The sequence below is a fragment of the Capra hircus genome, chromosome 8, assembly GCF_001704415.2.
Source record: "Capra hircus breed San Clemente chromosome 8, ASM170441v1, whole genome shotgun sequence".
In the NCBI taxonomy this organism is placed as follows: Eukaryota; Metazoa; Chordata; class Mammalia; order Artiodactyla; family Bovidae; genus Capra; species Capra hircus.
Window position 1 is genome coordinate 99,964,592 of NC_030815.1, and position 24,659 is coordinate 99,989,250.

The 24,659-nt window shown below is 37.4% G+C and overlaps 1 protein-coding gene across 1 annotated transcript in view; it reads left to right on the top strand.

The window, feature by feature from the left end:
* Positions 1–24,659, top strand: part of MUSK (muscle associated receptor tyrosine kinase) — a 92,936-nt gene that overhangs the window by 17,661 nt on the left and 50,616 nt on the right. The window contains exons 3-5 of the mRNA XM_018052584.1: positions 49–200; positions 5,100–5,227; positions 6,666–6,807. Of these exons, the coding sequence (XP_017908073.1) occupies positions 49–200; positions 5,100–5,227; positions 6,666–6,807 (422 nt within the window). The remainder of the gene's footprint in view (positions 1–48; positions 201–5,099; positions 5,228–6,665; positions 6,808–24,659) is intronic.

The window sequence follows — 24,659 nt, forward strand, 5'->3', positions numbered from 1 at the left end:
AAATCACAGATGGGGCCCTAACCTGCCATAATTGTCTGTGACCCACAGGCTATTTGATACCCGGTACAGCATTCGGGAGAATGGTCAGCTCCTCACCATCCTGAGCGTGGAAGACAGTGATGATGGCATTTATTGCTGCATTGCCAACAATGGTGTGGGAGGAGCTGCCGAGAGCTGTGGAGCTCTACAAGTGAAGATGAGTGAGTGGGAAAGAGAATCATCCATTGATTTCTAAGCTGACTTGGTACACTTTGAAGCAGAGAGTAAACAGAGCCTCCTGCATATCTGGAGGTTGGGCAGCCAGACAAGTTCAAGTTCACATCACAACCTTGAGACAGTTCCACACTTTTTATTCCTGCCATCACCCACCAGCCTACAGGCAAGCCTCATCATTTTCTGCCTTCTCCCATTTTCTAGCCTTTTTTATGACTCTTTATTTGCACCACCATGAAATCTTTCACCAGGAACTCCTCTTTAAAATCTTTACCCTATACCTTTAATTTAAAACAGTTTCATTACAGCCAGACACCCTTTTAATCTCTAACCTCTTTGCAGACACTTATTCTACCCTTTTGCCTTATTTCAAACTTTATTTTTTTGAGTGACTTTTTAAACTTGAATGACTTTTCTGTTTAAAGGGAAGCTGTTTATTTCTTACCCACTTCAAGTTAACAAGACTAGCAGGTACTGGGGGTTCATTGCTACTTTTAAGCCATTATATTTTGTATTTCTGTTCATAACTTTTCCTTTCATGAAGGCTTACACCATTTTGACCAATCTCTCTAACTCTATCCCTTATCTACTCACTTTAAGGTCCTCTCCCATATTTCTCAAAGATTTTGATTCCAGATTTATTATCTTTCTATCCACTCCTACTCCTGCCATTATCCTAAGGGATTTTATCAGCCATGAAACAGAACCACTATTCACTTCATCCTATAGTCTCTTGACCTTTGCAAGTCCTGTGATGTTAACCTTAACTCTTTTTCAGTCTATCCAATCTATGATCTTGGTACCCCAGGAAATAGACTGTATTTCAAATATTAAACCCCATTAGGTCACATCCTGAACATGGACATTTCTATTTCCAGCTCTGTCTGATGAGAGAAGTGGTTTCTCACACTCAGGACTTGCCTCCAAACAGAAGGGACAAACTTTATCAGTCTCTTTCTCAGCTAAGAACAGAGTCCAGCTCCATCGTGCCCTTCTTCCCACTCCAAACCGTCACCATCATGGTCATGCTCCTGCTCCTCTCTGCTCTCTGTTTCACTGACCCCCCAGTGGACACTTCATTCAGTTCTCCCTTCACTCTGTTCTCTCTCCTACCTGGTGTGGCGTCATCATGCAGATCTTACTGCTAAGTCGCTTCAGTCGTGTCCGACTCTGTTCAACCTCATAGACGGCAGCCCACCAGGCTCCGCCGTCCCTGGGATTCTCCAGGCAAGAACACTGGAGTGGGTTGCCATTTCCTTCTCCAATGCATGAAAGTGAAAAGTGAAAGTGAAGTCGCTCAGTTGTACTGATCCTCAGCGACCCCATGGACTGCAGCCTATCAGGCTCCTTCGTCCACGGGATTTTCCAGGCAAGAGTACTGGAGTGGGTTGCCATTGCCTGCTCCGCAGACCTTACTGGCATCCTTAAATCTCATGAACTCTTGTGCCCCAACACCTGATGCTTGTAAACTCTCAACCACATAATGACATAACCTTTATTTTCTCCTCTCTGACATCACACTATTGATGGGAAAAATCACAGAAATATACATATTAGCACCATACAAAGGATGGTGGAATCCAGTTCACCTGTGACCTTTATTGTGAATTTTTGTTGTTGATTTTCATCACTATTTATTTCATCTTTTATCTTTCAGTTTTGTTATTATTGTTTTACCGGAGGAAGTCACTTGCTGCTTCTTTTCAGTGTGAACACATGAGATGTATTTTATGAATGTTTGCATGGCTGAAAGTCTTTATTTTGCCCCCAATCTTGAGTAAATAATTTGTCTCAGTACAGAAGGGAGTTTTAAAAGGTTTTCCTTTAGGTTTTAATAGACAATTATTCATTGCCATATGACATTTTAGGTTGAAGATAAGAAATCTTTCTCATTTGTTTACACATAAATCCTACATTTATCCTAAGTTTTTTGGATTTTTCTAATTCTTGAATTCTTAATGTTTCAAACTGACAAACATACAACAGGCTTGTGTTTTGTTATTTCTACGTAGTCTTAGGTGAGCCATTTTGCTCTAAAAACCAAAGGGTTTTTTTTTTTTTCCCCCAAGTGAGCTACACCTTTTTTCTATTTTCTTCCTCTTCATTGATCTCATTCTTAAACTTTTAATCAACCAATATTAGGCTTCTTTTTTCAGTTTTTTATAACTCCAAGTTTATCCTCATATTTTCTACACACCTATCTTGATATTCTACGTTCTAGGAGATTTGCTTGACTTTTCCTTCTATTTCATGTATTTGGTCTTCAATATATTCTGCTATTCTGATGCTATCTTTAAATACTTTGACCTAAAAACCCATATTTTTAACTTCCAGGTGTTCTTTCTTCCCTGATTGCTCTGTTTTTCATAGCCAACTCTATGTGTTGCATGGTGCAATATTCACTTATCTAAGGATACTATTTATACATTTTTAAAAGCCATTTTTCCCCCTGCTTTGCTTCTGTTTTCTTCATGCTACGTTTTGATTTTATTTTGGTTCTTTTCCTTCATGCTCGCGGTCTTTCTCAGATGCCTGTTAATCTTTTATGTTCATCACACCTAGAAATGATGTCCGAGATTAACTGTAATAGGTAAGTAGTGAGGACATCATGGGAAAAGCTGTTCTGGAGATTCTGAGAGTAAGTAGGTCAGGATGTACCCCAAAATAGGCTTTCTCTCAGTATGTGGGGCAGAAAGAATACCAAGTAAGAAAGAAGGGTCTATTTTGCTGATGAATGAAAGTGTGATTCCAAAGACAGAGCATGCTTAAGGATTTGACTGCTTTGCGGTACTACTTTTCCTCCGCATATTGTTCATTCTGGCAGTAAATGTTCTTGATTTGGGTTCCATCCTAACCCCCCTTTTCTTCTTCTCTCCTATTCTTTCTCTTTCTCTTCTTTACACGCTGGTGTGGCCATCCCAATTGTTATTTCGGAATGCTTCTATACTGCTTGCTAAAGGAGCTGTTTCCTGTGACCCTCAAGGTCCCTACCCTATTGCTAGTCCTACTACCTAGGACCTCCTTAGGGGCTCCTGCCCCCAGATTCTTTATGGTCCAACAACGAAAGGCTCAATTTTGGCATAGCAGAACACTTCCAGCATCCAACTTCAACAGAATAACCAGTTCTGATTAGTCAATACCCATGGCTCCACCTGAATCATGCTCCCTTAGAGTGGGGAATCCATCACTCCACATCAGTACTCAATTCATTCCTAGCCTACTTCATCATCAGTTCTCACAAAGGTTCTCCTGACCTCTCGTCAACAGATGGCAAAGATAACTTTTTCACTGAGGGAGATAGTAGTTATTCGCTTTAAACAAAGGTTTTCTGCCTAAGACGTTATCTGTGACTCGGGTGGGTCTGCCACAGGGATCAGTTCAGGGAGCCCAGTGAAAGGAATGAATGTACGTCTTTGATTATGTCACAGGCATATCAGCTCCCAAGCTAAGCTTTGATCAGTAGCTGTATGACAACTCTGCCCACAATCAAGGTGCCTAGTCATTATCTAAATGTGCATATTCATTGTCATTGATAAGAAGAAGCATTGTATGCTTTACATAGCAGGCAAAGTAACAAAGATGATATTTTCCTAAAATATGTTTAAAGCTTGTTATATACTTTTGCCAGAATGCAGGATCATACCACCTGTAAATGGCAATCAATAACTAGATTAAAAATCCAACCAAACCATGTCCCCTCAACACTCAACACACGCAAACACACACACACAGTTGAAGTAGAAAAGGAAAAAAATCCTTATTTCCTACTCTTCTATGTCAAAGCAACACATTGATTATGGCACGTGACCTGAAAGAAGTAAAATGCATCCATTTCTCAGTAGTCTATCCTGCTAGACAGACTCTATTTGATAGCTCTCTATTTGATATCTGTAACATAAAATCCCTAAGGAAATAAATTTAATTTTTACTATTTTATGAATGTTTCACATAGTAAAATAACTGGCATCCTGAACTTGTCAATTCTTCTATACATTAGATTTAATATCTTCTTCCTTTGAAAGCTCAGTATTGGAGACTAAAAGTTAACTCACATAAACTATTTCTTCTGAAAAAATTAATTTAGGAGTGTTTCACTGTACATACAAGTTTGCTCTGCAGAGTCGAGTTACTCTGAATTGTATTACAGAATTTCTCTGATTATAAATATAGTAATATCTGATTTATTTTCTAGAGGACAAATGTATCTAATTTTTAATCATCAAATTTAATGGTCAAATTAAGATGGAAACTAAAGGGACAGTAGGTCATAACTCAGAATTGTATACAAATGTAAACATATCAAACCTTTATTTTTATGTTTTCACGTCTATTGCTATGAATTAATGTGAGTTGTTACAGCAACAGCTTATTTGAATCAACTTTTTATTAACTTTTTTTTTTTTTTTGGTGTTGAGCATATTTGTATGTGCTGTTGGCCCTTTGTATGTCTTCTTTGGAGAAATGTCTGCTCGTGTCCTTTGCTCATTTTATTTTATTTTTTTATTTATTTATTTTTTATTATAGTTTTTTATTTTTTAAATTTTAAAATCTTGAATTCTTACATGCGTTCCCAAACATGAACCCCCCTCCCACCTCCCTCCCCATAACATCTCTCTGGGAAAAGTGCAGACCACTATGATAATTTCATGCTAATATGTTTATGAATTGATTTTTTTCAAATAAGATGAAACAGAGGTAATCTAAATTTAAAAAGATTATTTCTGCTTGATATCCACTAAAAACATGGCTCAGCACTTGGTGAGTTCTGTATTATAATACATCTAAGAATATTTTTAATAGATATTAAGAATTAAGCATAAAGTTAGAGATTCTAAGTTTAGTAAATCCAAATTGCCTTTTTAATTTTTTCCTTTATTTTCCTTTAGAACCTAAAATAACTCGTCCTCCCATAAATGTAAAAATAATAGAAGGATTAAAGGCAGTTCTACCATGTACTACAATGGGCAACCCCAAACCATCAGTGTCATGGATCAAGGGGGACAGTGCTCTCAGGGTAAGTGATGATTATGTTAAAACACATATACACAACATATTTTCAAATACAACAATCCTTTGCAAATTTTCAGTCACACACTTAAAAACTTTTAGTATAAAATATTTTCCATGTACAACATTTTAACCAAACCTAAATATTTGAACCATGTCTAAATATTTTCCATGTACAATACTGTAACCAAACCTATATATATATATATATATATATATATGTATGTGTGTGTGTGTGTGTGTGTATATATATATATATATATGCAAACTGTAAGGCATCCAGTTGGGGCTGAGAGGAGGGAAAAGAGATAGGGACCAGTAGTGTTAAGGATGATAAAAGAAGCAGAGCAAAGCTAAGCTAGAGTCTTCTTTGTTGGCTGGTCAGTTGGTTGGTACTTGAATCATTTATTTTTTCTTTTAACATTGAATCTTTGAGACTCAAGAGATTTTTTTTTTAGAAAAGGAACTAAGCTTCAAGTTTTAGACCTGACAAATGGCTTCTAGAAGGAGAGAGAAAGAAATGAGATTTGGAAGAAAAGGAATGAGAATATTCTAGAGTGAAGTTAGAGCATTAAGACTCAAGACTGGTGACCTTGACAATGACCTCAATCATATACAGTAGACAAACTTGAAATACATTATTCACATCCTTATTTTGTACTGCTTTTGTATGTACCTACATTTATTGATAAATTACTATTCTGCATCATCATTGTCTCTTTCCATCCTTGCATAACCTACTATGAACTCAGTGAGGTCACAGACAATATGTTTTTCATATTACTATACTCAGAGTATTCCATGGGGGATACATAGGTGTTGATCTCTATCAATGCATTGAAATACAACATAATATCAATTAGCTTTGTTTTATTTAAAACAAAACAAATAATTTTCATTTTTATGATAATGTATATAATTTTCTGGCTTTCCTTTTGTTATATTTTCTACACTAAAAGAAGGAGTGGCTCTATATATACTACTGAATTTAGATTCCCAAAGAGAATATAGATATAATATTTTAATTATAAAGACCAGTCTTTGTATTTTCTGTGGAGTTTTCCAACTTTTAAAAGGATCCCATATAGGCAGTAAGTACGCTTATTAAGAGCAATGCTTTTAATCAAACAAACTTGGGTGTGACATATTTAGATACCAAAATCTAAAATAAGGCTTGTTGATTTAGGACATCCAATTAGTTATGGGGTCCTCGTGTATTGAAAGAAAATAAAAATAACTATATCTTATGGTATTGTTATTGAAATTTATTTTTATAAGGGAATCTTATACCTTCTCATTTATTATTCTATGTTATCCATAATAAATGTCAAATAAATGTTAAAATAATATTTCTGATGAGTGAAAATGATGACTTGATGAAATATAGCAAATGTATCCTTAACAGACTCATGTTCATGCAAAATTCATGTACCTATCTCTGGCAGGAAAATTCCCGGACTGCGGTTCTTGAATCTGGGAGCTTAAGGATTCATAATGTACAAAAGGAAGACGCAGGACATTATCGATGTGTGGCAAAAAACAGCCTTGGGACAGCATACTCCAAACTGGTGAAGCTGGAAGTGGAGGGTAAGAAGCTTTGTTTCTCCTCATGACAGTGTTAGCAGAAGGCCTCATGCTCTACTGTGAAGGCTGTACTTCATCTTGCAAGACAGACAGGCAGTAGGGAGTTTAGCGCCCTCAGTTATTCCAGCTATTAGGCCATCAAGTCAACACTCAAAAATTGAAAGGAGGGGAAAAAAGTTCATTTGTTTAGTAGGTCATATTTCATCTATATCCCATCAATTGACTGAAACAGACTATATTACCAAAACAGTAGGATACCATTTCAGAATATCTTCCTGGCCTGGACAACTCTCCCTTGCTTATCAATTTGAAGACACTCATCTTTCTCAGCATAAAAGATGTGTCTTTAAAATGTATCAAAAGAAAAATGTAACTTCTTTCCAGACTCCGTTCTGTCACAAAGGTTAAGAAAAATAAAAATACTGACTCAAAATGTATAACTCCATATGGTCCTACTTCTATGAGTTATACTGTCAAGATATTTTACACTTTTTAAAATGTTCCTTGAAGTCAATGAATTCAACAGCTGGTTGTGAAAGATCTTCACTGAGAAATCAGAATCCAGAATGAGCTAGGGATTCTATCCATTTGGTCATCAGCTCCCTCTTAACCTGAAATTATATCAGTTTTGCTTAAAAAGAGAAACTTTCAGCATGCCTATACTAGGTGAGGAACCTGAGTGCAAAACTTTTTCCACCTTTTCCTGTTTTAAGCCTTAGAATTAACCTCTCTGGTTCCCAATTTTCTTATCTGCAAAGTGGGGTTCATTCTGAGTATTCAGTGAGATAAGTTACTGGTTGTATTTAGCGCAGTGTCTGGCCCTTTATAAACATTCAACAAATGTTGACTGTAAGAATTATCAGTTCTTTTTCTGCTTTACTGTTATCTGATCAATAACGTGATTATCACACATTGACACAAATTATATTTCAATTGGGAAAGGTTTCATAGTTTCCCCTAGCTTACTTTGATGTCACCTTTCTCTTGAGCCAAAACTGACCCTTTCCTACATTTCTTCCTTCTCAATCACAGTTTTCTATTAGCTCCTGTAAGATTATCTTTATTGCCTAGCTAGATATTCTCACAGCTTTAATGATCTTACTTCTATTAACTGTTCATGGGAAGAAATGAAATTGGAGGAAATTGTGGTTGTCAGACATAAAAAGGATATATTTTTAGCACAGCTGCTAGACTTTAATATCTTTTAAATGATCAATGCTATTTAAAGCTCAGAATGTAACCACCACCTGATGTAACTCACTGAGTGAAAATTAAATAAACATGCAAACACATTTGGTCACACTTTCAGACACAATGAATGTCTGCCTGGATTCAGTGTTTCCTTGAACTATGTGTGGAGGGATACAGAACAAATGTTAGCCATTTATAAATAATATCATGAAGATTTTTCTCTTCAAGGCATGAAATATGAGCCCTCTGATTCATGACATAAAACATTGATTGTTTAGGTTACTGTCTTCAAAGATAATGGAACAATTTGCCTTAGTTTGGGCCTAGAGAAAATTATCACATATTTCATTAGTTGGAGTTCAATTACACAGCTTAGTCTTGCCTTGCCATTTAGTTTTGTATCATGCCTATCAATCAGTAAAACTGAATGCTCTCCTTCCTAACATTTAAACGGTCATGTTCATTGTGTTAACAATTAGTATATGAAAGACATTTTATTCAAGCTGCTAGTACTGAAAGCTCATAATATCATTTAAAGGTACTTTACCAGGATGTAATAAGCTCATTTTAGCACACATGTCTATTTCTACTTCATTCTAGTCCCTATTAAAGTAGTCAATATACATGAAAACATGTGACATGCTTAACACAACTGCTGGTATATACTACGTATTTAGTAAATACCATCAACTAAAATTATTACTTTTAGAACGTAAATATTGCCACAAATCTGTTTGGGCTTTTGAAGCTCTGTGAGGTTGGCTTCCGCTTAAAGAAACAGTTGAGGCATGTCCACAAGATATAACACAGACACAACCTATTTAAAAAAAGGGTCAATTAAACCAACAACTCAGAGCAAGTAAAAAGGCAACTAAGAAGTCACTGGAAGAATCCCAATATGCCTGCAAATGCCTGCTGTCTTGGCGACCGTGAGGGCTGAAGATAAAGCAGGGTCACTCAGGACAGATGAGCATTTGTTACGTATTGTGTCAGTAATGCTGCAAATTAGTTTAAGCAAATCAGAACGAGAGCCCTGTAAGAGCTATTTGATGTTGGGCTACATTTATGGCAGATAGGTATACCAGGAAAAGACAGGGTTTGTCTGCTGTCGTGAGCATCTAATGAGGTTAATCTTACCAGTTTATACAGATTTGGTACAGTGTGTTCACTAAACCTTAGCAGCCATAATAAAGGTGAAAGAAATACCCTTGGACACGTGAAGTTCCCTGTCTAGACTGCCATCCTCAGGCTGTTGGATTACTGGAATGGCAATGTAAAGATATTTTAGGGGACTTCCCTCGTTGTTCAGAAGTTAAGACTGTGCTCCCCATGCAAGGGCCTGGGTTTGATCCTTGGTCAGGGAACTAGATTGCACATGCAGCAACTAAGACCAAGCGCAGTCAAATAAATCAAAACAAAACAAAACAGGCTCTTTGCTATCCTATTAAAAAAGATTGTACCTTTCTGCCTTGCCTTAAAAGGTTCAAAGAGTGACATGCAAAATTACTGATGGAACAATCCAGTTTAACCATGACCAAACATGGATATCTTTCTAAAAGGATGAACAATGCGATGTTTAACATTTTAAAACACTAAATGCTTTACAGGGATTATTTTATTTAATTTTCACTAACAGTGAGTGAGGAAGGGCCTATCATTGTACCATTTTAGGAAACCGAGGAACACACAGGGTAACTAACTCACTCAAGGCTGCACAGACAGAGGCACCTACGTAATGCCAAGTACAGTCTGTTCTGTTAAATAACAGGAGAATCATGTGTGACATCGTCAAGATTAGGATCAGAATGAGGATGGGGGAAGAAGCCAGAAGTCTGTGAATGAAGGCAAATGGGAGTTGAAGAAGAGGGAGGGTAGATGTAGATCTATTTTTTCCCAATAAAGAGAAGAGTCCAAAAAGTGAGCAGTAGTTGGAGGCCTCATTGGCACACAGGTAGTGTGGTTTTGCATAATTTCTCTTTTAAAAAAGATTGAAATGTGTTTTTTTTTTAATTGGCAATGTTAAAATATTAATGAGACGGAACCCAGAGAGAAGAAAAATCTGAATATACAGTAGAGAGGCTGAATTTTCAAGGGGCTGTGGTACTGGAGAAGGTAAAAGAGACGAATGCAGCAACAAACATTTTATGGGGGTGACCACATGACCCAGTTTACCCTGTTCTGGTTTACACCTGTCATCCTAGAATAATTATTAATAGAGTCTCTCTTTTACTTTCAAAAATATCCTGGCTTCAATGGTAAATTACACGATTATTGTGCTTAGACAGGAAAAAGAAACTTTCTTCCTTGTAATAGGGAGAAAGGAGAAAGGGGGTGTATTCCGGTATAAATGAGTTCATAAATTAGGTATATGGAATTTGAGAAAGCTCTGTTCTGATGGGTTCTGTTTCCTGTAGGAAGTAGGAAGTAAGATTATCTTCTGAAAATACTCCTATAAAGGGGGGCAAAGGGATGAGGAGGTTTTTAAATAGCTGTGGGTAATGGGGGAGATGAGTCACAGGAAAACTAAGCTTGCTGGGCAACATGAAGGTTTCAGCAGAGAACAGGACTAGGAATACAGACTGGCAGCAATTTGCTTCATTCTGGGTTTTTCCTGCAGGGTTGCACAGCAGTATGAGTAGGAAAAAGTAGAAAGCCAAATCCAAAGGCAAGATATAAGCATTGGAGCTTTGCCAGGAAAGAAAAGAGGGCAAGAAAGTTGAGAATATTGTGAGAGAATGCTTGAAATGATGACTCACTTTATGTACTAAATACACAAACCTGGATTCAAACACAGAGTTCCAGCAACATGATAGACAAGATAACATGAAAATCTTCCTACTACAAACATTCAGAAATGCCAGCTTAGTTGTATAACTCATAAGGAAACAATGTCAATTTTCTGAAGTCAGGAATGAATAGAAATTTGAAAAGCAGAGCAGTAAGATTATGGGGCGGTTGGACCTTGTCCTCCATGTAATAAGACAGGTGCCCATTTCTTTAATGTGTAAGGTCAGTTTTTAAGACTGTTAAAGGGACAGAAATCAAAGTCTTTTGCCCCTGTGAAGTGGAAGCTGGCATTGATACCCTTGTATAAAGCTGAGAACCATAAAAGTTAAAAGGTATGTCAGCAAAACTCTACCCATCAGCAAAGAAAGGCAATACAGAGGCTTGTCTATCTCTCCATTGGAAGAAAAGAGAAGTTTTCTTATGAATGAATATCCAACACTCAGGACTATATCTCAATTATACTTGATTTTGAATTCATGCTGCCAGCACAGCCAGTTAAGAAATCCCCAGCTAGAGAAATTAACATAAAAACTAGTCCTAGGTCTTCCAAAGAAAACATAGAGATGGCCCACAGGCACATGAAAAGATGCTCAACATTGCTAATGAATAAAGAAATGCAAATCAAAACCACAATGAGGTACCACCTCACATTGGTCAGAATGTCTATTATCAGAATGTTTACAAATAATTAAGTCTAGAGTAGGTATGGAGAAAAGTGAACGCTACTATACTTTTGAGGGAACTGTAAATTGGTGCAGCTATTATGGAGAAAGAGTATGGAGTTTCCTTTAAAAAACTAAAAACAGAACTATTATATGATCCAGCAATTCCACTCCAAGGCATGTATCCAGAAAAAATGAAAACTCCAGTGTGAAAAGACGCACCCCAACATTCATAGCAGCACTGTTTACAATAGCCAAGACATAGAAGCAACCCAAGTCCCCAAATAATTGGCTTAAGAAAATGTGCTATATATGTACCGGAATATTACCTGACTATAAAAGAGAATGAAATAATTGTCATTTGCAGTCACATGGATCTAGAGAATGTTATACTTAGTGAGGTTAAGTCAGACAAAGACAAACACTATATGAGTCATATGTGAAATCTAAAATATAATACAAATGAATCTACATACAAACAGAAACAGATTCACTGACACAGAAAACAAACTTATTGTTAAAAAAAGGGGGGGAGAAGGAGGGAGGGAGGGACAAATTAGGAGTATGGGATTAACAAACTACATAAAATAGGTAAGCAACAGGATTCACTGTATTGCATAGGGGAACTACATTCGATATCTTTAACCTCTAATAGAATTTAATCTGAAAAAATAACTGAATCACTTTGCTGTGCATCTTGAACTTATACAATATTGTAAATAAACTATAATTTCAAGGGAAAAATTAGTCTCAAGTCAAAAATTTAACAACAAAAAAAGCTGAAAAACAAAACACTTTACACAGGTTAGGGTTTAGATAATGCCACACTGAGGGTGCATTCACAATGCAAAATTATCACATCCACAGGAAACCACTTGCCTTGAGTAAGAGGTAGCTAACACAATATGTAAAGAGATTTAAGCCCCAGGAAATCCAATTAACAACACAATATAATAAATACTCTCAAATGAATATGTTAAAATGAAACACACAAAAGGAGGAACAACAAAAAAGAAAAATACATTAGGAAGAAGAAAGGCAAGTCTGATAAAGAATTAAATATAATTTTAACAAGTGAAAAATATAAAGACTAAAGTTAAAATTCAGTGGATGGATAATGGTATATTACCCTGGTGGCTCAGAGGCTAAAGCGTCTGCCTGGAATGTGGGAGACTTGGGTTCGATCCCTGGGTCAGGAAGATCCCCTGGAGAAGGAAATGGCAACCCACTCCAGTACTCTTGCCTGGAAAATCCCATGGAGGGAGGAGCCTGGTAGGCTACAGTCCATGGGGTCGCAAAGAGTCGGACACGACTGAGCAACAAACTACAAACTACTACCCAAAGTAAGTTTATCACAAAGTTGTTTATAATAGCATATTTTAAAATATAATTTAAATTTGCATCAATAAGAGGCTGACATTATGTGATGAAATTCGTGTGGACCATTAAAAAGGATGAGATCAATCTATAGTAGTAACTTCTATAACTATCCACCATATATGTAATTTGGGTATGTTTCCTTTCTCTGAATTTCAGTTTCCTCACTCTAAAACAGGGGTAAAAATAGCACCTACCTCTTATGTTGTTGTAGTGACTACATGAATTATTACTGGCACACAGAAAGCATGATATAATTATCGGCTATCTTTATAACAATTAATACTTATATAGTGCTTACTGTGTACAGTGAAAAAGAGAATGAAAGTTGCTCAGTCTTGTCCGACTCTTTGCAACCATATACAAGGCACTATCTTATTTCTTTAGAAATATTAACCCATTAGAAATATTAATGTGCTCATAAGTTAAAAAAGTAAGTCAAAGAACAGTATGTTATATATTATACGTTCGGCTTCCCTGGTGGTCAGCTGGTAAAGAATCTGCTTGCAATGTGGGAAACCCGAGTTCGATCCCAGGGTTGGGAAGAATCCCTGGAGAAGGGAATGGCTACCCACTCCAGTATTCTGGCCTGAAGAATTCCATGGACTGTACACTCCCTGGGGTTACAAAGATTCAGACACTACTGAGCGACTTTCACTTTCATACATTGGACTAGAAGTAGCAGATTGTTAACTGTCATCATCTCTGTACAGAATTACATGAGGGGTGGTTACCTTCCATCATACACTTTCTATAGCTTTAGACTTTCTGAACTTTTATACAGAGACCTTTATAATTAGAAAGAATGAAAGCTTGTACTTATGCTTTGGAAAAAATTACTTCTTCCAAATATACTATTTTAATCAAGTGACATCAACCTTTCTGTTCATTGGTTTGATATACTATTTTTGTAGTTCTGTTGCTCCATTCTGCTTTAGAACAAATTCAGGGATGGAAAAAGTTTTGTCAAAGGCAACTGATTATATATTCACTACACTGGGGTATTGAACCAAAGACTGTTCAGGGTGGGGTCATAATAAACAGACCATGGAAACTGCCATTTCCTCACGGGAGGAATTAATCCATAAAGACAGTAAGTTGAGAAAGTAAGGGAGTCAATTAGATGGAATGGGAAGGGAAAAGTTTCAGAGAGTGGCAGCTGCAGCGAATTCTCTTCTTGTTTGACTCTACTGTCTTACTTATGAGCAGAAACCTAAAGTTTATGATTCTATAGTGGCTTGGAGGATCCCAACTAAAATTCCATTTGGGTTCTGATTTCTCAGTGAACATCCTCTACACTTGGTTAGGTGTTATTGATTCATAGGTAAAGTAAAGGTAAGTTTCCATAGAAAAGTGAAGTACTCTTGGGTGAGAACTATATAGGTATGTTGACTTGCCCTTGGTAGGGAAGTCTTTGGTTTCCCAGATCCCATATTCACCTGGAAGGCAGAAAAGAGATGTCAACCTCACAACTCGGGAGGCTCTTCCACTGGAAACGTTAACCCCTCTCTCAGGTACCTCTGTGACAACGGGCTTTAGGACAGGCCTCATGGCAGGATAGATGAGGGCCAGAGAAATATGAAACATATCATGTTTCATAGAAAGTTCCATTTTCTAAGTGCTCATTTTAAATTTTTTTTACCATATCTGGAGTGAATTCCCAGTCATTGGTTTTTTACAACAAGCATTGGCTAATTTCTTGTTTCTTTATCATGCATTTCAATATATCAGGAATTGAGATTTGTCTCACCCAGCTTAGAGGCAATCCTACTTCATTTGTGGCTTCTGCCCTTTAGCTAAAAAGGTTCCTCTTAGCTGTCTCCAAATATGAGAATGCATATACAATTATAGAACAAAGATAAATCAATCATATTTCCCAGAAAGATTTCCTCATATTTAACTTCAAATATTGCTTCTGTTGAGATCACAACTTTTAATTAGTTCCTCACAGAGGTAAAAATATCTTTTTCAGCAGCATAATTCCATGTAGCCTCATCCCCCACTTGCCACCTCTGAACAAGGATTCTTACTGCATTAGTTTTGTTTGATTGAAAATGGACAAGGTAACTTCTCAGGGCCCTGTAGAAATAATTACCTTCTAAGTCAAGAGACAGCCTTGTCTCCCTTTCCAACCTACTTCATGTTCTGTCTTAGGCATGTGAGCATCCAAAGAATGATTCATATCATTTCTCCTACATGTCTTTAACTAAAACAGTTTTCCCCTGAGTACTCCCAAATACTCAGTACTCCCGAGTACTCCAGAGCACTCAGTACTCCCGAGTACTTAGTGGCAGAGCGATGCCACCTTGAAGTATGATGATTTGAGTGATAGAGCTGGAGTTATCAAGGAGAGGCTGCCATCAAGGGAGGCTATGAATGACCTCTGAAGCACCAGTCTTATTTTAGTTTCCTGATTTTGACCTGAGGGATATTCTTCCTTTAAAAAATGTGTTTCATAAACATCACAGAAATTAAATACGTTTAAGATGATAATGTAATTAGTCTTTTTATAGACAGATTGATTATTGTCTTGAGATTTTTTTAATCATTAGGAATGATCTATTTTAAAAATTACAAATAGCTAATTTTCTTATATTCCCCTTACATTCTTACATATTTCCCTTAGACTTCCTTTATATCCTTCAATTTAATTATTATGAAATGATTTACTTATTTGGAGATGAGCACTGATCTTATGCATTCTGTGAATATAACATTCAGACAAATCAAACTTTGTGTGTAGAAACTGGTTAAGTGTAAAAGATTTGAGATCCCAGTTAAAATAGATGGATATTGGAATGGATTGGGCTCCCTGGTGATGGCATTTTCTATTACTACTTCATTTTCCCTTGGAGCTTTAAGCCATTAAGGAAAAGATTGGGCAGGAGAGAGGCTAAAACCAAGGGTTTTCAGTCAGTGACCACCAGTGGGAAGAGGGTACTCGGCACCAGTACAAAGCTGCGGATGAGGGCCCGGAGCAGATCTAGAAGAGAACAGAACCCATCTAGGTCTAGGGTTATTGTAGGCTCCTCTAATGTTTAAACAACTCCTTGTTTGCAGGAGGCCTCAAAAATAGACCCATGTCTCCACACCTGGGAGAGGCATTTTGGGGAGTAAGGAGGAAAGGTGAGCCACCTGGCAAATTTAATTGGCTCCCATGCAAGAGTTCCCAACACTGGTCAGGGTGCCTTATTGCTGCTGTCTGTCCCTTTCTCTGCAGTCTGAAAAGCTTCACCGTATATCCTTAGGAATAACTTGCTCTGTGGGAAGCTTCTGTTGTTGATTTTTTGCAGACATACACAGTACCTAAAATAAGTAGAATTCTAAAAGACCAAACAAATACATATGTACATAGGATGACCCCAAGGCAAATGTCAAGAGATCTAAAAGATCAGAACTGTTTTCAGAAATGTTAGACTTCTGTCCATCTTCTTTGCCAGAGATCAGATTTCCTTACTGCATCTAGAAAAGTGGAAGTGAACATGTAATGTTTACACACATTTGATTGCCTTTTTCCTTTGTTTATGCTGCAGCTCTTAATATGACAAACGCCACAGAGAGAGGTATCTAAACCCCCAATGTGTGTTGTGCTCTCAATGATTGCAGTTTTAATAAAATTTGCAGTGGCCCTGTTCCCGGCATCAGTTCTATCTGTTTGATGCCACTAACAGGCTTGATTTGCTGTCATGATTACACTGTGTATTTAAAAACCAAAGAAAAGAAAGAGGCATAAACCTTTGATATTCCTCGGGGCTATCATAGGGAAAATTAAATCTGCATGATTAATGTGGTGCATGCTCTCAGAAGAGGGTTTGACCCACTGATTCCCACTTTAGGGGAGATTATGCTGTATTCTCATCTGAAAAGTTCCGTAGTGCTTTCAACAAACAATGGTAACATGGTCCTTTATTTGAAGAGTTGTCAGTAATGTTCTCTAAGGATAAAAAAGTTGTATTATTATGCACTGAACATATAATACTTCAAGGTAAAGAACAGTTAGATTCTCTTCAATTGCTCTGAAGAAATGTGCTTCAAAGATTTTTCTTCAGTTGTTTAAGATGATAGAATTGATATAATGTTGACAGTATATTGTCTGAAATGAAATTGAAAAGTTAAGGAGCTTAGTATACTGGCTAATAACATGGGCTCTAGGTTGTAGAAAACTGTCTGGACTCGAGTCTAGAGCAGCTGCTTAAGTTCATATCCTGGCTCCAGCATTTACCCTTGTGTAACTTCAGGTAGGTTACTTCCTTTCACAGTGCCTCAGGTACCCTACCCGTAAAATAAGGTGAACACTATGTCCTATCTCGTAAGTTGCAAAAGGATAAACTCAAATACTACATTTAAAGCTCTCACAAGAGTGGTTGGCACAGAGTAATCACTCAAATAATAGTCATCAATGTAGTTCTAGGACTAATGAAACTTTGGCACAACAAAAGCAATGACTTAGACACTTGGGAAGACATTGACAGCTCTTTATTTCACACGCCATCTTCATCTTTGAGGCAGAAGCAATCAAGTTCAATTGCAAAAACTAAATTTTTACTTAAAATAGAGTTGATGTTTTATTAACTTTGGTTTCATTAGAAGAGTAACCAAACACTTTAAAACCTGAAAGGGGCCCTAGAAGTCATAGCTCAATCCCTTAATTTTCAGTTAATGAAACTTGAGACCAGAAAAATGCTTACTTTATTACTTTACCCAAGTTAGCCAAGAACAAGGATGGCTTACACCCTAAACCAGGACATCTTTCATAACCCCACTCTTGAGTCTTTTCTTTCTCTATGTTTATGTTACATAGATGAGAATTCTGGAGCATTGACATGCTTTAGCATCAGATAGACCAGAGTGTTAATTCTGACTGCCACTTACTAGTTATGTGAGGCTGGGTAATTTATGTCACCTCTTTGAGTCTATTTCCTCTTTGTGAAATGGGTGCAATATGACTTGGAGTGTAGGGTTCTTAAAAGGAGCTGGGATACCATGTAGATACTGTATGTGTCTACCAGCTCTTTGATAAATACTGACTGCTATTGGTATTGTTGTCTGTTGTTTACATTGTTATGAAGCTGGATGACTTCTATCCAGAAAATATTGCTGGTTAGTCTTCTCAAGTTTCACAAATAGAATGTCAACATTACCAACTGCTTCTCTTGCTTCCAAAGAATATAAATCTCCTCTCAATCAGCAATGCTTTGTCCCTGCATTCTTGATACTTGTTAGAGATTAATAACTTTGGTTTAGCCCTATTGTGACAAATGACATAAGGATGCTTATCTAAGGTGCCATATGAAGATATGCCTTTACCAGCAAACTGGAAAGAGGCTATATAGAATCAGCATGTCCCTTACCAAATAGTGTAACAACATGAAAGTCAAGGCAGGCTCAGTGCAATATCCCAAGCTTACATCATATTTTGCTCACTATAGAAATAGCTGTTTGCCAAAAACCTTCTTGAAAATATTGATCATTCTGTCACTAACTGCTCTGAAAAACATCTTAAGTGAGAAACTGCTTTAAAAATTTTTTCTACCTGGGGAGAAAATAAATGGTCTCTCTTGAGAAACTGGCATTTTGCTCTCCTTCCTGTGGTGAGAACTGTATACTTTATTTTTTGCCCCACCTTGCATGTTTTTCAGAATACAGTTTGAAGCTTTGTCATAATATTTGTTCCACTAAACCAACAAGAGGTCTCCTCTTCTTGAGACAAACGTGTTGTTATTTAAGGTACTGTCACATCATCGATTATGCTCACTTCAAAAACCTCTATGGAAAGAGATGGAAATAACTAAGTTGATGGACTGACGGAACTCTTGAAGGTAGTGGTTTTCAAGCATCAGTGCACATGAGAAGCAACCACAGATTTTATTAAAAGACACAGCTCTAGGTTGCATTCCCCAGAGATTCAGACCTGATGGGTCTCTCTTAAGGCCTTTTAATAACCTCCCAGATGATCCTCACATAGGTAGTCTATGAACCACACTTCATGAAACCTGGGTTCGATCCCTGGGTTGGGAAGATCCTCTGGAGGAGGGCATGGCAACCCACTCCAGTATACTTGTCTGGAGAATCCTCATGGACAGAGAAGCCTGGCAGGCTACAGTCCATGGGGTCACAAAGAGTCAGACACAACTGAGCGACTAAACACACAGCCCAAGGATACAGAGATAAATAAGACAAGGTTCACTTCTTGAAAAGTGTCCAAATTTAGTGAGAAAGCTAGGCATGCAAGCAAAGACTTACAATAATTAGAGTTCAATATACTTGCAACAATAGAAGTTTGGGCAAGATATACACATAGGACAGCAGAGACAGTGAGAAGTCAGGGAAAGCTTTGAGAGGTGAGGTCCATCTTTGATTGATGAACAGCAGCTCATGCTACATACCATGTGTCAGTGAGAGAGGAAAAAATGCAGATTTATCATGCAAGCACAGGCTGACACCGACTCCGAACTAGGAAGTCGAAGGTGGTCTAGAGAGTTTGGTTGGTACCTACCAGCGGTGCTATGAAAACCAGAACGAGCTACAGTTTGACTCACAAGCTATTTGAGTTGATACTCTTTCATCTTTTGTTGGACATAATTTTAAAATGGTTCCATATCTACCATCTCATTGGTGTGGGAACTTACAGTTTGGATGGTCCTATGGCCCTATTGGGGTTTCCAGAATTCCATTTCAAAGCCTACCAAAATGTTCCCAAACCGAGCCACTTGAGACAACCGGGATATTATGGTGTCACTTAAGATTAAGGTTATAACTACTGTTTCTTTTCCCATTTAAAATTTCTGGCTAGCTAATAAATAAATAAATGTTTTGAAAATTCTGGTTCTTATTAAACTTCAGCTTCTGTGCCTGCTGTCAGAGTTCAGGTATCTTCCTTTTCATAATATTAGGTCAAAGTGTTATTTAAAAGTAAACTAAGATTTTGATACATACACTGTGGTTACGTAAGATGTTAATGGGGCTTCCCAGGTGGTGCCAGTGGCAAAGAACCTGCCTGCCAGTACAGGAGATACAAGAGATATGGGTTCACTCCCCCGGTTGGAAAGATCCTCTAGAGTAGGAAATGGCACTCCACTCCAGAATTCTTGCCTGGAAAATTTCATGGACAGAAAAGCCTGGTGGGCTACAGTCCACGGGGTCGCGAAGAGTCAGACACAACTGAGTGTGCACACACTGTGTAAGATGTTAACAGTTGAGGAAACTGCCTGAAGAGTACCTGGGGACTTTCTTTCACTTCCTTTACAACTCTTCTGTAACTCTAAATTTATTCCCAAATAAAAACATTTGGAAAGGGTAAACTCAAAAAGGCTTCTGTCCTCATCATTAAGCAGTTTAGCATCTCCTCCCATTAAAACCAAAAAATAATTATTTTAAGAATGAAAAAAGGGAATCAGAGCCGAGATTCAACTTTTTTCTTGGCTTACGGTTAACCTTGTAATACCTTTTTCAGGACCATTTTAACAAAACTAGTCCTAATAGCTGCTCTCGTTACATCTAGGACTGAAATCAAAACAAGTGGACTTTGTGTGGCTCTTGCCTGATTTCCTTGGTAAACACGTCTTACTCACAGTCATTATTCACCATCCATATTTACAAGCTAAGAAAATGTTATTATCTCAAAGGCCACAGAAATGTTCCCGACCCAAGCCACTTTAGAGAATAGGAATGTCACAGAGGCAGGCCAGCCTGATTAGAGGTGGGAGTCACTGTTTGTGAGGGTACTGTGGATGTTTTTTTAAAGGAGCTTGTGCTCTAATTCCTTCAGAGATGGAGCCACAGTGGATAGACCTCTTTATGCATTACTCAGCTTCAAAGGGGACAGACATGTAAACAGTGGCAGCACACCAGGATCAAGTTTCTTTGCTTTAGCCATCAAGAAGTCAGGAAAGGAAAATCAGGTATTTACTTAGGTTTATCATTACTATCGTCAAACTTTCTTTTAATGATTGGAAGACAAAAGAAGAATCTGTTCAGAAACAAAGTACCCCAGAGTCTCACTATGATTACTTTTCAACCACCCTTGAGCCACTTTTCTTTAAGTAAAAAAATTAAAAGTTAAAATGATCTTTCTTGTTCTCTGTGGTGGCTCTCTACTAACAGGCATCTCCGACTCCATAATTCTGAAAATACGATGCTAGATGAGACATCTAACCTATTTAAGAATAGATTCAAATAGTCTAATATTGATTAGCATCTATGTTTTAAAATAGGATCTGAAGAATGAATTTCTCTTTCTAGAGTGATTCTTCTCAGACAATTGAGGAAAGGATTTAAGTTCATGCTTTTAATACCTACAATATATGGGACGCTGCCTGCTAAGGAAGACCGAAATTTAAAATAAGATGAAATAGCCTTCTACCTTTGAAGTCAGTTGGAAGAACAGCTGTCGTCAGTCAGGAAGACACCATAGAGATAGAAACAGGAAGGAAGGGAGGGAAGGAGGGAGGGAAAGAGGGAGGGAGGAAGAGCAAGAGGAGATGGCTTCAAAGTCAGCCTTCAATACTTTCTAGCTATGTGTCAGTTGCTATATTCACTTCCTTGGACAGATCATTTTACTTAATCTTCTCCATAATCCTACAAGTTAGGGGTTAACAGGTTCTGCATTTTCTGCAAGAAGACACTGAAGTCCAGCGTCGCACAGATCGAACAGCTAGTAAGCAGTAGAGGGAGGACCCAAACTCAGAGCCTCCCGCCTGGTTTCCCATAAGGGGTACTGTACACAACGGAAAGGAGATATTATTTTGATTTCCCAATTTCTGATTATGTTCTTAGAAAAAGTCCTAGAACGGTATTCTTATAGTACCAGATGGTCAGAGATTTTCTTAGGATATTGCCCAAGAAGAAAATTATAAATGTCATGCTACAAAAAGCAAATAATGTACTATTTCACCCTCCATTGAGACTTCAAGTCTAGGTGGCCAAATTCCTGTTATTCCTTGACTTTCCTCATTCTTGCAGTCGGAAGGATGGAAATCATCTCACACGTGCGCCTGTTTCTCTTCTGGTTTCATTTCTTTCTTTCTGTAAGATCTACGCAACCTGTATTAATTTACTAAATGTATTCCTTTTATCTCCACTAGAGAATTTTGATGGCTTTCCCTCCTCCCATATACCAAGACATTCCACCCCCGTCCTCCAGCTTTCTTCTCCATCAACTAATACAATAAATTGAGTAGGAAAAACTTATTTACCTCTTTAGAATCAAGTCATAGTCACACAGATATACAGTCAAAACTGAGGAGACAGACTTTAATAAGAGCAAATATAAAAATGAGTATTGGATACTCATGACTTTTAGTGGAATCAATGACCTAACTGCATCATTATATGAAATGCAAACAAAAACTTGTGCAAATTTGTATTCATAGAGGCAGAGTATTTAGAAAGAGTCTAACTATTCACTGAATTTGTGAGACTCTAGGTGTGTTAGTTTTAGTTTCAGGTACCACGGATAAGAGGATAACTTAAGAAAAGAAGGGAAGCTAAGCAGTTCAAAATTGAGAAGTCAGGATGGTAAACTGGGGTTAGCATGTTGGAAAAATGAAAACATGTGATGGATTTTATTTTCATTTCTGCCCAGTAGGTAGAAGTAGGAACTGGGTCTTGTGGGTAGTAATTATAAGGAGACTGATTTTGGTTTGATTCAGGATATATACATGTACCTGTTTTTTAAACACAGCTGTTTAAAATGGGTTGGAACTAAGTTCTCCATAAATCAAACTATTCAAGAAAATGATGGATATACTGTTTAACTTGGATGTTGATTATATCTCAGATTATTCCAATATGAGAAATCTCAGAGTCTCCATTCTATATGTTCTACTGAACAATCCCAAGGAAGCAGAGAAGGAAAATGAATGACTATCCAACACTTTTTTCAAAGTATTTCCACAAGAGGCTATGCTAGACTTTAGGGGGGGAAATGATACAACAAAAATAAAGCATGCTCTGTTGCTCCCTCCTCCACCCCACAAAGATTACAAATCACATTGGAAGACAAGACCGATGCATTACACATTAAGTGATTAAAAGAGAGTTTATCAATTAAGTAGACATAAAGACCATGAAACAGAATATATGTAAAATTGATAAGAGGTCAAACAGTCGGTTCAGAAGTCAAGAGGGATGGCGGTAGGGTAGGCAAGCAGTATACACAGCAAAACCAGGACTACAGTTTGACCTCGAAATAACAAATAATCTCATACACTGTGTGACTGTATGCAAACTTGAATAGCATGCAATTTCTCTAACTTAAAGTAACCTCAACTGTTTATGCATGTGTGTGAATGTGTGTACATATGTGTATATATTAATACATAGCATATATAATACATAAAGAATCTGCCCGCAGTGCAGGGGACACAGATTCTATCCCTGGGTTGGGAAGAACCCCTGGAGAAGGAAATGGCAACTTACTCCAATATTCTTGCCTCGGAAATGCCATGGACAGAGGAGCCTGGCAGGCTACAGTCCATGGGGTCACAAAAGAGTCGGACACGACCAGAACAACAACACATGAGATACGTATTTGAATTTTGTGTGTAAAGAGAAATTTTGAGAGTCGATATACGAAAGTTTAATTTCTGGTGGGACTTCCAGACTTCCTTTTAGGAAAATGGCAAATCTTAGAGCTTCTTTGATCCCCTGAATTGGTTCTATATATCTGCAGTGGAGGAAATGGGTGCATTCGTTTGACTGCTTCCAATTCCAAACAAATCAAGCAAAATGAGTCATAATAACAATAACAATAACAACAACAAAGTGAAAAGCAGCAAAGGAAAAATCAGCATTGCCCGCAGAGTCTACTTCAAAATATAGTCCAGTCCAGTAAAAGACCGTTAGTGTAAAATTACAAGGAGGCTGAGGATTTACCTGCAATTCCTCTAGAACCCTAAAAAGAGTAGTATACGAGATGAGTAAATAAGGTTCTCAAAACTACTGAGGCCCTTCAACTTCAGTGGAGCAGAATTTTGGAGACACAGCAGCCAAATAACACAGATTTTTGACATTGCCATCGAAGTCCCATGCCCAGCTCAGGCACCCATAGTTATTTTGCTGGTTCCAAAAAAATAGTTGTTCCCCGCCCCCCACCCCTACGCCCCGCAGGCTTGGAAATAAGTACAATTGTGATAAGGAACTCTAAAGACACGCTCAGCCCAAAGACATTCAGGTATAATTTTTCAGGCCCAATTTGGTCTAACTATGGACCTTCACTTATTTCTTCTGATTAAGGTCTTTGTTCCAAGCAGGGATTCTCTGCAGTTTTCTAGTGTCCAGATGGACCAGTTTTTAGTACGGAAAAATCTCATTTTTATCCAATATGACCTTGATATTTAAAAACTAAAATAAAATGAGAACATGTCATGGACTTGACAGAAAGAGTACAATCTAACTGGGAAGTTATAAATAAGTTCTCCTAAATTTTAGAGTATTGGGCATTAAATATAAAAATGAGGCTTTCTCACTGTGATGCTAGGTAGAACAGAAAACTTTGTGTCTGAAAGCTGGAGAGGCATTTCTGGCTCTGCATCTGCAGCAAATCTGTGTGTTTCCAATTCCTTGTCTGAAAAATGGGCTGAATAATATCAGGTATGTATCATCACAGGGAAACGGCTGGTGTTAAATGAGATAATGTACAATGTGTGTGAAAATACCCATAATCTGTAAGGAACTATACCAATGTATTCTTATTTCTAAAAGTAGATTAACAAGAGCATAGCTATTTTATACTATAAACAAATATTGCACTTGGCTTATCACTAAATCAAAGAAAGGTCTATTCTAACTACACATCAATTTTTTAAAAGAAAAGGTCTAAATTGACACAAAATACAT